We start from the raw sequence: 13,998 nt of genomic DNA, 5'->3' as shown, positions 1-13,998 counted from the left end.
CTCAAACATCTACCTATCTGATAATTATTTGACCACATGTATACTCAGCCTCTTCCTTTTTTCCTTTTAATTTTCAGTGTCTGCCTTAGATCCCGAGAGAGATTTTGCAGCCTTAGCAAAATTGTAAGTAGCTAAGAATTAAACAATTTTTTCCAGTCTTACCCAGTTATCTCCCAAACCTGTTCAGTAGAGTTCTATTTCACAGAGCTGCCTTTGGTTTACTTTCCATGGTTTAATTGCATTTCTCATTATGTCCCATCTATGGCTCTTTAACTCTGTTACTATTACCCAACTCACTAGAACTCTGCAAGCTAAAACAACATTTTATACATTATTTAAAAATTTATAAAATATACTTTATAGGAATTTACAATTTAAAGTCAGCACTGAACCAAAGCCAACTCTAAAATCTCTTGGGAGGGGGGACCCAAAAGAGAAGACAGATTGAAACTTAATCTCAATTTTCTTCTTTCTTTTCTTTTCTTGCTTCTTTCTTCTTTCTTTTCTTACTTCCTCTCTCTCTTTTTTCTCTTTCTTCCCTCCCTCCCTCTTCTCTCTCCTTCTTTCATCTTTGCTTTTCTTTCTTTTAAATTATAAACTGAGTTACAAAACATAAGAATGTAACTGGCACCAGAACCAGCATTAATTTTGCATGTATATTAATTGTACATGCATGTAACATATTTTCTGGGAAAGAAGACAGTGGGGAATTAAGATATTTGTGGATCAGTCTGACCGTCTAGGAGCTCTGCCTGGGTAATGTGTGAGTTAGAGAAGGCTGCTTTATCGTCTTTCCTTCTATTGCTCTGCTTTGCTGATACTTCAGCCTTTATTCTACTCTGTGACTTGGCTCCATTGTTCCCCTATATCATTAACTGATAACATTGTCTAGATTTGTTTTCTTGGTTTTTTTAGTGTGTGAAATTAATGCACACATTCTTTTACCTATACTAATTTTGCATAGTGGGCAAAAGAGAGAGGGGACAGAGAAGGAGAAAGCAAAGAAGAAAAAGAAGGAGAAGGGCTAGAAAGACTACTGTTGACACTATTCCCTTAATATTTACCAATTTTTAGAATACAGGATTAAAATTATATTTTTCCATATTGCAAACTCATTCTCTTTTTCTTTCTTGGGAAACACTGGCAGTGTATATCGCTTTTCATTTTTATTTGCTTCTAAAACCTGCTGATATCCTCAGTAACATAGGATACCAGTGTGATGATCTCTTACTGGTTTTTAGACAAAGATATTCACAACACCTTGTGGTGACATGGAAATAAACATTTGCCGCAGTCTGTACGGCAACTCAGAATCCACCTCAAGTAGCAAAGCAGTGGCAAGACTATATGGTAAATGAGTCAGAAGTAAAAGCTATCTTTAAAGTTGTACGAGTCCTTTTAGAATTAAAATTTCAAAGGGATTTGTTTTGGGATTTGGAATAATACAGAAACACTAGTTTATTTAGCACAGAACCATGTAAATACATGATAAGGCAGATATGGCTTATCGGGACTCACGTAAGCAAAATTTAGGAACATCAGCTGATAGTAATGTTAACAGGAGTCAAATTAAGTGGGTATTATAACCTCAAAAACATCTTGATTTTTTTTAATGTTCATTCATTTTTGAGAGAGAGAGAGAGAGAGAGAGAGAGAGAGAGAGAGACAGAGACAGAGCTCAAGCAGGGGAGGGGCAGAGAGAGAGGGAGACACAGAATCCAAAACAGGCTCCAGGCTCTGAGCTGTCAGCACAGAGCCCCACGCAGGGCTTGAACTTACAAACCATGAGATCATGACCTGAGCCAAAGTCAGATTCTTAATTGACTGAGCCACCCAGGTGCCCCAACCTCGAAAACATCTTAATCTTCAATAATAGATTTTTAGTATCATCCATGGACAAAGCAATAGCCCTGCATTACTCTGCTTTGATCAGACTGTACCTGGAATGCTGTGTTCCATTCTGGTCACCTCAATTTGAGATGGAAATTGACACACTGAAATGTGCATAGGTGACTGGCCATGATGATGAGGGAGCAGAGGAAAGGGAGGTATTAGAGGAAAATAGAGTAAGAGGAAATAGGGAACATATTTTTTAAATATCACAAGGATTGTCACATAGAAGAGGCAGATTTTGTTTTAAATAGTGCCAAATATATCAGAGCCTGAATCAATGAGTAGAAGCCTGAATCAATGAGAAGGACACTCAGTAAAATGAAGAATTTTTATACTCAGAGTTTAAAAATGGAACAAGCAGTCTGGGAATTAGGGAATTTCTGTCATTGAGGCATCTGGGCAAAAGATCTCCCCGAGAGGATTTCATAGAGATGACCCCAACATAGAAGGTTATTGTTCAGATCAAGTGACCTTTTAGGAACCCCTTCCACCATCAAATTCTACAATATTATGAAATCAAAAGCCATCTGATTCTCACAGCCCATGACCCACCCATAAAGCAAGGGCCAAAAAGTTTAAAGATGATTAAAATGAGAATTAAAATTTGTTTATTAATTTCAAAATCTCAAGCTGAGATAAATCTGTAAGAAATCATTGTCATTTCTAGTTAAATGGCTAGATGGATTCTCTTCAAATGAAAAGATTCAAAATTTCTCCCTTTTTGGAAATTATTTGGTTATTCACATATATAAAGTGTTATTTCTTGCATTCAAACTTGGCCTCTCGTCAATGCAAATATTGAGATATTTTGTCAAAGCTAGCAAATTTTTAGGTCTGTGATTGTCATATTTCATAAAAGCTCATTTGAAAATGTACTTCTGACATGTTTTATGTGCGTACACATCCATGTGAGAACATCACTTTCCTTCTATCTTTTGCACATAAGAAATTACTCCTGAAATGTTACATAAGAAGGCATTGAAATATAACATGACAGCAAGGCATAATATTCTTAAAGTCCTAAAGCTGATACAAATATTCAATTGGCGATAGAACAGTGGTAAACATATAGCTTATGGCTGAGACAAAAGGAAAGAAAAATGAGGAAAAGCCCTTAACATTTATCAACACGACATTTACAAACAATGAGACGGGTCCTTCCAGGTTCCTGATCGACCACCAGGGCATTAGCTTTTCGAGGCACGCAGCGCCCTGGCCACAGTGCACTTACAGTAGGCAGTCATAGGATGCCAGAAACGTTGAAGTGACTTTGGATTACGTAGGCTTTCCACTGTTTAGATTTTCAGTTACATTTGTGCAATTCAAAGTTGAAACCAATAATTAAAATAGGGAAAATTACCTAAATGCAGAGAAAGACTAACAGCATTGAGTCCGCTCTATGAGAAAAATACACAAGAGATGGCAAATACAGGGAGCAAGAAGATAGATGTAGTTTGGAAGAGTCAAATGGTGTAAGAAAAAAAAAACATAAATATAATATAAATTCTACTATAAGGACACATTTCATTATTCCAGTAAAACTCTCAAATTTGCCATCTTTAGAATATTTATGCTCTGTAAAAGTACTACCTTTCCAATGTAACTTTTAAAGATATCATTAATCGATATATCTACATGTCATGAGCTAGTCACATGTATCGATTTTTAAATAAGGCAGAAAACAAGTAGTTTATTTTAAGTAAATGAAGTATGACTACCAGCATTTATATATTGATCTCTTTAATGAAATCAATATTGAAAATTTATATTTTGAAAGCAGTTTTGTTCAGGTTGAGTTTTGATTATTAGTTCAAGTTCAAAAGCTGCTTTTACTATGAAGCTTAGAGTAAACCTTAAAAATGGGCATTTAATTCCTTACCTATAAGATACCTTCTCTCACTTATTTTAAAAAATATTTCATGCATAAACATTAGTCAGATTTTTCTCTTCTAGATTTTCAAATGTAAACAATAAAAAATCAAGTTTCTGCTCAATAGAAACAAAAAGAAAGAAAGTAATTCATATAGTGACATTTGTATTTTCAAGTTGGAAAATGGGTTCAAGCAGAGGGGCTTCAAAGAAACGACACTAATTCCAAACGCACATCTTTTAAATGATATGTAAGTTAATAATTGTAAGTTAAGTGAAAAGTTAGTAACTCAAGGAAATGTTACATTTCAAAGATAGGAAATGGAAGATAAAGCTGGTAGTTAAATTTCATCACAGTAAAAAGTTACAAATACCTTCTTCAACATCTGAGATATATTCGCCATCACTGAGCATTTCAGGGGCGTTGGCTTTACGAACTGCATGATTTAAGTGAACAGTGTAAGTGTGTGAAAAATGCATACTCTTTATACGACAACAAAAAACATGAACATTTCTAAAAACATTTTTGCAATAAACGTTCTTCAGGAAACAAATATGAAGTCACACTTAATTACGAACATAAAGGTGGGTTTCGTACCTTCATCATCAGACATATCAAGAACTTCATTCATCGTTTCTGGAACATTCATTTTGTGCTTCTCTATGATAGTCTAGTAACAACAACAAAAAAGCAGTACTTTAGTGTAAGCAGACTGAACATTTTAATGACACTATTTCTTTCTAAATTAATCAGTTGATTTATTACAGGACTTATGTGCTGAATATCTTGAAGCTCCCACATATAAAACGACATCAAAACTGTCCCTTAGCATTAAGGTCTTCACCATAGATACACTGATAAGAACAAATACAAGGTGAACAAATTCTAGTGGCAAAGCAAACCGGCTTAAAAGATTTAGATCCATAATAAGGCTGTTCAAAGGACAAGAGAAGGGAGATATTGCCTCTCCTTGTCCATTGTTACACTTTTTCATGGTCTCATGAACCTGCCACCTCATTCCACTAAAAGTCTTGGCTGAAGATAAGCCAAATGAACAGCAAGCATTGTGTCTTTATTCCTGTGCCATGCCAGCCATTGATTTTTGTCTTGGCCTTCTATATGTACATTTTGATTCCCAGCTTAAACACAAAACAACAAGATTGTATAAATTATATAATTTGTGCAGCTATGCCTTGCAGAAAATATTTTAGAGGTAATGCACTTGCAAGATCATTTTAACCCCTACACAATTTTAAAGAACTGTAGATTACAGAGCAAAGGCCTTAGTGAATCTTTTACTTGCTCTTTGATGACTTTTTACCTATATAGATTATGTCCATCCAAAGACACCAACAACATAACTTGTTAAAAAATATTAGTGACTTAATGTTTTAGTTGTAAAACAAGTCCTCTTTTTATCCTGAGCATAGGAAAGGCTAATGGAACAAGGGAAGATACTTAAATAAGGCAACAGGAAAAAAGCTAGGTTGTTAAAACTATGGTACATTTGTCACAATTGCTGAACCAATACTCACATATTACTATTAATTAAACTCTATATTTTATTCAGATTTCCTTAGGTTTTACCAAATGTCCCTTTTCTGTTCTAGGACCCATCAGGATACCACATTATCTTTAGCTGGCAGGCCTCCTTAGGCTCCTTTGGCTGTGACAGTGTCTCAGACTTTCCTGGCTTTTAATGACCTTCACCGTTTAGAAGTGAGCTGGTCAGGTATTTTGTAGAATGTCCCCCAATTGGGATTTGTCTCATGTTTTTATCATGACTGGACTGGGTCACACGTTTTGGGGAGGAAGACCACAGAGGTAAAGTGCCAATATACTGTCAACATGATTTACCAGTGTTGGTATTAGGCTTGGTCACCTGGCTGAGGCAGTGCTTGTTAGGTTTCTCCATTGTAAAGTTACTCTGTTCTCCGCCCCCTTCCACAGACTGTCTTCACTGGAGGGAAAACACTATACCCAGCCCATACTTAAGCAGTAGAGAATTCTGTTCTCCACCTCCTTGTGGGTATTTTCATAAATTGTTTGATTTTTTTTCCCTGATTTGTCTCTTCTTCCCTATTTATTCATTTATCTATATCATATGGACTCATGGATATTTACTTTATACTTTGCACTATACTCCAAGTCTCTCTGTGTGTGTCAGTCTGTCTCTCTCTCTTTCTATCTATCTTATATTGTTCCAGCTTTGGCCATTGGGAACTCTTTCAGTTGATTCCTGTGTCCTGTGACATAGCCTCGTCATTGTGAGTGTGTGTGTTTATTTGCTTATTTGTGGAAGCAGACACTTCCTTACTTTTTGGCACTACAAGACGTTCATCTTGTGTCTTTCCTTCTCCAGATCTGGATTCAGTCATTTCCCAAGGAAGCCCTGATTCCCTTTACTATAGAACAGTATTAGAAACCAGTATCTGAGAGACATGCTCTGTTCTTTGCTAATGAGGGAAACTGAATATTTTAAACAATGCAATTTAAATGCTTAATTCATCTTTTGAGTGTCAGCTTCTAGCTACTCAGTTTTCTACTCTGCCAGGACTGTAATGTCATTAACTGAAGCATCTTTCTTAGAATTGCCACATCATATGTTATACTCATGGGGAAGATGAATCTTCTCTTTAAGCGTTTTGAAAAAAGAGATGTCTGTTTATGGAGCCAATGGCTGCTGGGGCCCCAGCAACTGGCTGTGCAAAGACCACCAGCAGTGCAGGCCACCCTGTGAGCTTGAGATCACAGACTCCACCCTGAGCTGTGTCAGTCCTCATCTGTGCCAGGTTACGTGTATCTGCTAAGGCAGAGTTGACAAGGTTGTGTCTTAGCTTGAGATAAAGTCTCAAATACCACAATGATGGACTAAGTCTTAGGGACAATGGACTCTTTCCTAACCTACGGGACCACTTCATTTGGTGGAAGCCTCATTCACTTCATTAGGCAAACTGGACCTTTCCTGTCAGCACAAGTCCCGTCTTCTCTCTCTTGAAGAAATTACCAGTCAACTCAGCTGATGACACTGAAGGCTATGGCCTGACTCCCATACGTTTCTGTCTTTCACTAGAAACCAGAGCCTTGAAACACTTCTCTTTCAGTAGATATCCTGAGGCTATCACTTTACTTTCTCTGTCTTTAACTTTATTTTCTCCTCAAGGTTTTTTTTTTTCTTTTTTTTTTTTTTAAGATTTTATTTTTAAGTAATCTCTACACCCAACACGGGGCTCGAACCCACAACCTCAAGATCAAGAGTTACATGCTCTACCGACTGAGACAGCCAGGCGCCCCTTCTCAAGCTGTTTTTGATATTAAAGAAACATTCTGAACTTTCCTGATGGGTGAGCAAGTTTTTTACATTTGATAAATAAGATTTATATTTTGAAAAAAAATTTTAATGTTTATTTATTTTTGAGAGAGACAGAGACAGAATGTGAGTGGGTTAGGGGCAGAGAAAGAGGGAGACACAGAATCCGAAGCAGGCTCCAGGCTCCGAGCTGTCAGCACAGAGCCCGACGCAGGGCTCGAACTCATGAGCCATGAGATCATGACCTGAGCCAAAGTCGTACAGTCAATCGACTGAGCCATCCTGGTGCCCCAAGATTTATATTTTGAACTATTATACAAGTTTCAATTTTCCAACACTGGAAAAGAAGTTCTATATATTTATTACAGTGACTTCAAATCTTTTATAGCATTGTGACACTTGACCATTGTTTTACCTTGTCCTTCTCCCTCTTGTTTCATACCCTACAGAGAGCTAGATGGGATATTTTTAAGATTAAGGTTAATAAACATTATTTGTTTAAACTCGTTTCTCAAGAATTTAATACCAGATTTTAAGATCATGAAATACTCGAGGTATATAAAAGCAATACAGGGTAATTTATCTGCATAAAAACTGTATCTTGAAGCTAGAAATGTGCCCTGGTTGATAACCATTGCTCTAGTCCATTGAAGCTACTGCATTCTCTTTGGCAAATAGCATACTTTCTCTCTTGTGATCAGCAGGCTTATTGTTTTAGTTTGTAAACCCTGTATATAACTCAGCCAGTGGGTTGCTGCAGAGACCCTCAACCTGTGTTCTTTTACGTGAAGCACTGTGTACACAAACTGTTTGCAGATGCTAACTATGCCTTTCTTCACATCGGAAGGTGGTGGATGAGACAAGGAGGCAGAGTCGATAATTCCCAGTGTTCCAGAGTCCTAAATTTACATTGTACAGAGCCAATCTCAGGCATGTGTGTTGAGTCATGGAGTCAGGAATAACTGCAATAAGCCTGTGATAATGGCGCAATATCAGCTCTTGATTCCAAAGTTACCAAATCCTGATGCAGTTCAAAGGCTCCAGATGGTGTTAATAAGAAATGACTTATCCTAGAGGCTGCAGCTTGTAAAAATGTATCTGACGCAATCAGGCTCCCTGGTAAAGATTTATTTATAATTTTAATAAAACATCCTATTGTTTTTCCTACGAAAACGCCAATAGCTGACTGGAAGAGTGGTGAGGGTGGTGATAAAAATCCATTTCGATCCTCTCCCTAATGTGTTAGTTTTGCAACAACGTAAAAACTGTGTTCACAATGATAGCAACGTATCCATTATCATTTGTGAGTCACAACATCGTAAAGAACCAGCTTATCTTCAACTTTCCTACACTGCCAAAGAAGAATGTGAAGATATTTCTGCCTTCACTTCATTAAAACTATTTTTACAGCAAAACAAATAAATACATACATTTAGCTTTACGTGGAATGAAAAACTCCATAGTTCCTAATGCAAATTTTAAAAAAGGTATTTTTAGTATTTAGTTTCTCAACATCAGAAATGAGAGGGACAGCATTCGGAAACATGGCGCTTAGTCTGTGAAGAGGGGGAAGTAGGTTCATCTCCCAAAAGCCCCAGAAAATCTACAGCCTGAGAGCTGGCTATGAGGGGACAAGGGCCAGCATCTGCTACTTACAGTTGTGGTCATGGTTTCCTCAGTCACTACTTTCAGGGTGTCGACCACTGAGATGTAGCCCAGCCTCCGGGCAATGGCGAGGGCAGTGTTCCCATTCTGGCCAGAGGGAAATGAGGACAAGGAATTAACAAGTCATTCCCCGTGTCTTAGTGTCTGTGTGCTCCCACATGTTTCGCCCATACTAAACAGAAGGCGAGTGTCTCATTGGCCCCACCCACTGCCATACACAAAACACTATTTCATTAGACACATACCTTGCACAAAACCCACCTAACCTGTTCCCACTCACGCAGCAGAGACTCGGCTTCTACACACGGAACCCAAGAGGCTTATTAACGTTCTAAATCATCAAAGAAACAAACGTTTTTCATTTTATATATGTATTTCCTACTAGTTGGCAATGGATTTGTAGTTTCTAAATATGAAACATCTAATTACATCTTTCTCTCTCTGGACAGCTCACAATATAGCTATTGTCTCTGCCCTGCATTCCACTGAATGCTCTGTTTATACCTATCAATGAAAGTAAAACAGCAACATTGGTGCCCGATAAAAAATGTAAGAAGATTCCAGTATCCAGGTTCATCTCCTCCCTCCTCCCTTAGCCTCCCTCTTCCCTTCCCTTCCCCCTTACCACAGTGAGTTCATTGGGGGAAGCGTTGTTCTGAAGCAAGACATTTATTATATGTGTGTGTCCCTGCTGAGCTGCTTGATGTAACGGCGTATACCCATTCTGCAGAAGGAAGGTGGAAGAAAGAACATTTACTTCCTTGGACACAAAAATCAATGACTTTGGTGGATACAAAGGAGAAAAGAGTTTACCTTTGTTTTGGCATTAACTTTTGCAGAATGCTGGAGCAGGAAGTTAACAATCTTGATGTTTCCATAGTGGCAGCCCACATGGAGAGGTGTGTATCCCATCTGTAGTTATATTTTTTAGAAAAGAAACCTCATAAGTATACTTTTAGTAACAGCTACCCTAAATAGAAGCAAAAGTATTATTTAACCTGTCTTTTTGAGATGGCAAAAAATAAGTGTTTTCCCCATATGAGTGTGTGTGTGTGTGTGTGTGTGTGTGTGTGTGAGAGAGACAGAGAGAGAGAGAGAGAGAGAGAGTGTGTATGTGTGTGGGGGGGTACTAAAAAATAGTACCATGTCACATGTAAGTAGTTAGGAACTTCCCAAAGGACTCTCTCTTACATCAACTCATTTTATTCTCGCACCAACTTTTCAAGATAGGAAGTAAACATGGCACAGCCGGCAGTCTGGACAGAGTGATGGTGTGGCTTCTGGGGGAGGGTTAGGGAGAGTGTTCTGCAGACAGATGTGGACTAGGATTTACAGAACACTCTATTCTCTCTCTTTTTTTTAAATATATGAAATTTATTGTCAAATTGGTTTCCACACAACACCCAGTGCTCATCCCAACAGGTGCCCTCCTCAATACCCATCACCCACCCTCCCCACCCTCCCACCCCCCATCAGCCCTCAGTTTGTTCTCAGTTTTTAAGAGTATCTTATGCTTTGGCTCTCTGTCCCACTCTAACCTCTTTTTTTTTCCCTTCCCCTCCCCCATGGGTTCCTGTTAAGTTTCTCAGGATCCACATAAGATGAACACTCTATTCTCTAAAAGCATAAAACTGAGGTAGAAAAAAAACACAAAGTGGCTTAATGATAATGCCAGGCAGTGGATGAGCATCAGAACGCATGACAGAGGTGGGAAGCACAGAACCACTAAAGCCGGAGAGGCTGGTCTTCAGGAGGTCTGAGACGCATGAACTTGATCCCGGTGTATATGCTGTAGCTAAAGGCTGCTGCCCAAATAGCTAGAGTCCCATAATTTGAAAACAACTGATTTAGACAAAGCAGTAAGTTGTTTCCCAAATTAACAGACAAAGCAGTAAGTTGTTTCCCAAATTAATATCCTCTGACCGCTGAAGGACATAAGTCCTATCTATTAAAAAATGTATTTTTACACATATATATGATTATATATGTATCATACATATGTGTGTATAACTATGTGTTTAAAATAAGGATATCCAGATACTCTTCTAGATGGCCACATTGCAAGAGACACCACCATGTCATTTCAGTGCCCACAATCAATCTCTGTTTATGAGGACACTGGCAGCACCAGATCACCACAAGGAAGAGCATAGAGTTTTAAAACCATTTCTCAGTATGCACGAGGGGGGCAGGGGAACATGGGGGTCCATGGTTTCAAGGATCTGTATCTCATGTGCGATGCACTATTGTATCTTTATGGTGACTCCATGCTACAGACTGAATGTCTGTTTCCCCCTAAATTCATATGCTGAAACCCCAACCCCCAGTGTGATGGCATTTGGAGATGTGGCCTTTGGGAGGTACTTAGGTCACAGGTAATTAGGTGGAGTCCTCATGAATGGGATTAGTGCCCTTACAGGAAGAGGGGAGAGAGCTCGCCTCTTCTCTCTGCCCTCTGCCATGTGAAGATTACAACAAGAAGGTATGAGATAGCGATCTGCAAACCAGCAAGAGGTCCCTTACCACACAAGGGATCTGCTGGCACTTTGATCTTGGACTTCCCAACTTTCAGAACTGTGAGAAATGGAAGTTTGTCCACTCTATGGTATTCTCGTTATAGCGGCCCCATCTGACGAGACATGTTACAAATGGGTATATTTGAATTTGAAAAGGGAATGGCCAGGCCATGGCTGATTGTGGAAGGTGAAGACATCTCACCAGGGACGTGATGCCCTAAAGAGCTTACTCTGGTCACATTCTGTTCCACAAACAGAGCTGTCAGTGCTCGCACACTGCCTGGACTCCCACTGATAAAGCTCAGCATAACCACTTGTATGGGAGTCATATGGAAACCCCAAAGCTGCTCCATGCATGATGAAGAAGATCCTGTTTTGGTGACCAGAACTGACTTGCCTACTTTATAGGCACCTTTCTCTTTCTTTCTTTCTTTTCTCTTTCTTTCCTTTGTCTTTCTTTCCTTTTCTTTCTTTCCTTTGTCTTTCTTTCCTCTCTTTCTTTCTTTCTCTTTCTCTTTCTTTCTTTCTTTCTTTCTTTCTTTTTCTTTCTTTCTTTTCTTTCTTTCTTTCTTTTTTTCTTTCTTGTTAATTTATTTTTGAGAGAGAGAGAGAAAGAAAGAAAGACAGAAAATCCCAAGCAGGCTCCATGCTGTCAGCACAGAGCCCGATGTGGGGCTTGAACTCACAAACTGTGAGATCATGACCTGAACCGAAATCAAGAGTCAGATGCTTAACTGACTGAGCCATCCAGGCACACTGCAGACTTCTTTCTTGATGCTGAGGAGCTCAGGATACTGCATTAGAAATCAGAATGGTGCTTAGTGTAGGAGGCATGGAAATAATTTTCTCTAATCAGTTCTCAGTACAATTAGCTTAACTGAAGTAACATTACTCCCAACTTTAGTGGTAGAGAATTAAACCCAAGCTAAAAAAAATATAGAAAATATTTTTAAAATCTAAATATTAAGAAACTTGTCATGTTTTGAGTCAATGTGCCTAAGCAATAATGCAGCAGTTTCCAATGGCTCTTGTACTACATCTATTAATTAGATTTTTTAAAGAAATTGAATCATTTTAAGTATTTATTTATTTATTTATTTATTTATTTTGAGAGAGAGAGGGAGAGAGGGAGAAGGAGAAGGGGAGGGGGAGAGAGAGAGAGAGAGAGAGAGCGTGAGCATGAGCAGCGGAGGGGCAGAGAGAGGGAGGGAGAGGCATGAGGCTCAATCTCATGAACGGTGAGATCATGACCTGAGCCAAAATCAAGAGTTGGATGCTTAGCTTACTGAGCTACCCAGGAGCCCTGATTTTAAATATTTTAATGTACAATTTCTACTCACCGTCATAGCTTCTCATCTCATTCCTAGTAAAACCCTAAGTCATTGTGATGGGCTATTAGGGCCTGTCTGATCTGGTCCCTCCTCTACACCACCTATGCATTAAATCTCTGAGCTCATTCCTCCCAATCTCTTCCCTGTTTGTTATACTCTAAGACACTGGTATTCTCAGTGCTCCACAAGCATTTAAGTATTTTATTAAAAATACATGTGCATCGTCAAGAAGATTTATTTTGCATTTAGAGAAACAAAATTGGGGCTTTTCCATTCATTGAGAGTCATAAAATGCCCACATTAAATGGTACCTTGCATAAATATGCTCAGAGGGATGTGATTTGAGAAATTCTTTCCAACTAGCAGCAATCAATTTTGGAAAGACCGACTATTCTGTCTGGAATAGCTAAGAAATAATCACAGTTCAGCTAACTGAGCAGTCTCTGCCTCTTTTTCCACTGTTGCCTACTTATACCATCATTATAAGCGGGAGTTAAGCCTTCTCCTTTAGGCAATACCAAGAGGTTGCATTTGTATACGAAGAGCAAACAGGTGCAGATGGAGATTCTGGCGTTTTTGATCCATGGTGCCGCAGCACCTTATTTTACTGAGTTAGGTGCATCTGCTCAAACGGGGTTTGGGAGAGAGGAGTAAGAAAGCCACACTTCACTCCCAACCTCCTAAAATCTGTGGTTCTCTATCTACGAGTCCATCCTTAGCCTTCCTTACTCTTGGCATAGTCTTCCTCAGTGAACACACCCATTCACAGCTATGACTACTCCTTGATTTTATTTCAGGCAGAATTTTTTTTTTCAATTTTTATGTGTTGATTATTGTATGTGTATGAAAGACTATCGTCACATGTTATACTAAGGAGTACTTGATAATATGGCAGATGAAGACCCATGGAAGACTGTAAGATATCTTCACAAAGAGCTTTTTTAAAACATCATTGATCCCAGGATTTGTTCTTTGATTTCCACCACATTGTTTCTCAGTGAGAGACAGAGAGAGAGAGAGAGAGAGAGAGAGAAAGAGAGCGCACAGGGGAGAGGGACCAAAGGAGAGAAAGAGAGAATCCTAAGCAGGTTCTATACTTAACACAGAGCCTGATGCAGAGCTTGATCCCATGACCCTGGGATCATGACCTGAACCGAAATCAAGAGTTGGACACTCAACTGACTGAGCCATCCAAGCACCCCAATACTTCCTTAAGTATTTCTTAAATTTCTCCCTTGTTCATCAATTTCACATCTGCCCCTAAGCAGAGGTCTCCTTTATTCTCCATCTAGACCTTAGTAACAGCCTTCAAATGCCCCTCCTCCAAACTCCTTTGACCTACTAAGTTTTTGCACTATCTCTTAGGCTCTTTCTAAACCCGATGTCTGATCTTACCACTCTTCTGTTTAAAAC

General features: G+C 38.8%; 1 protein-coding gene across 5 annotated transcripts in view; it reads right to left on the bottom strand.

The window, feature by feature from the left end:
• ANK3 (ankyrin 3) overlaps nt 1-13,998 on the bottom strand; it is a 336,335-nt gene that overhangs the window by 120,714 nt on the left and 201,623 nt on the right. For all 5 annotated transcript variants that reach the window (XM_032595132.1, XM_030334419.1, XM_030334420.1 and 2 more), the window contains exons 19-23: nt 9,552-9,650; nt 9,364-9,462; nt 8,730-8,825; nt 4,361-4,433; nt 4,137-4,199 (exon numbers count right to left, since the gene is read on the bottom strand). In XM_032595132.1, the coding sequence (XP_032451023.1) occupies nt 4,137-4,199; nt 4,361-4,433; nt 8,730-8,825; nt 9,364-9,462; nt 9,552-9,650 (430 nt within the window). The remainder of the gene's footprint in view (nt 1-4,136; nt 4,200-4,360; nt 4,434-8,729; nt 8,826-9,363; nt 9,463-9,551; nt 9,651-13,998) is intronic.

This window comes from Lynx canadensis, chromosome D2, assembly GCF_007474595.2.
Source record: "Lynx canadensis isolate LIC74 chromosome D2, mLynCan4.pri.v2, whole genome shotgun sequence".
Lineage (NCBI taxonomy): Eukaryota > Metazoa > Chordata > Mammalia > Carnivora > Felidae > Lynx > Lynx canadensis.
This window is presented reverse-complemented; position numbering and strand designations above follow the sequence as displayed.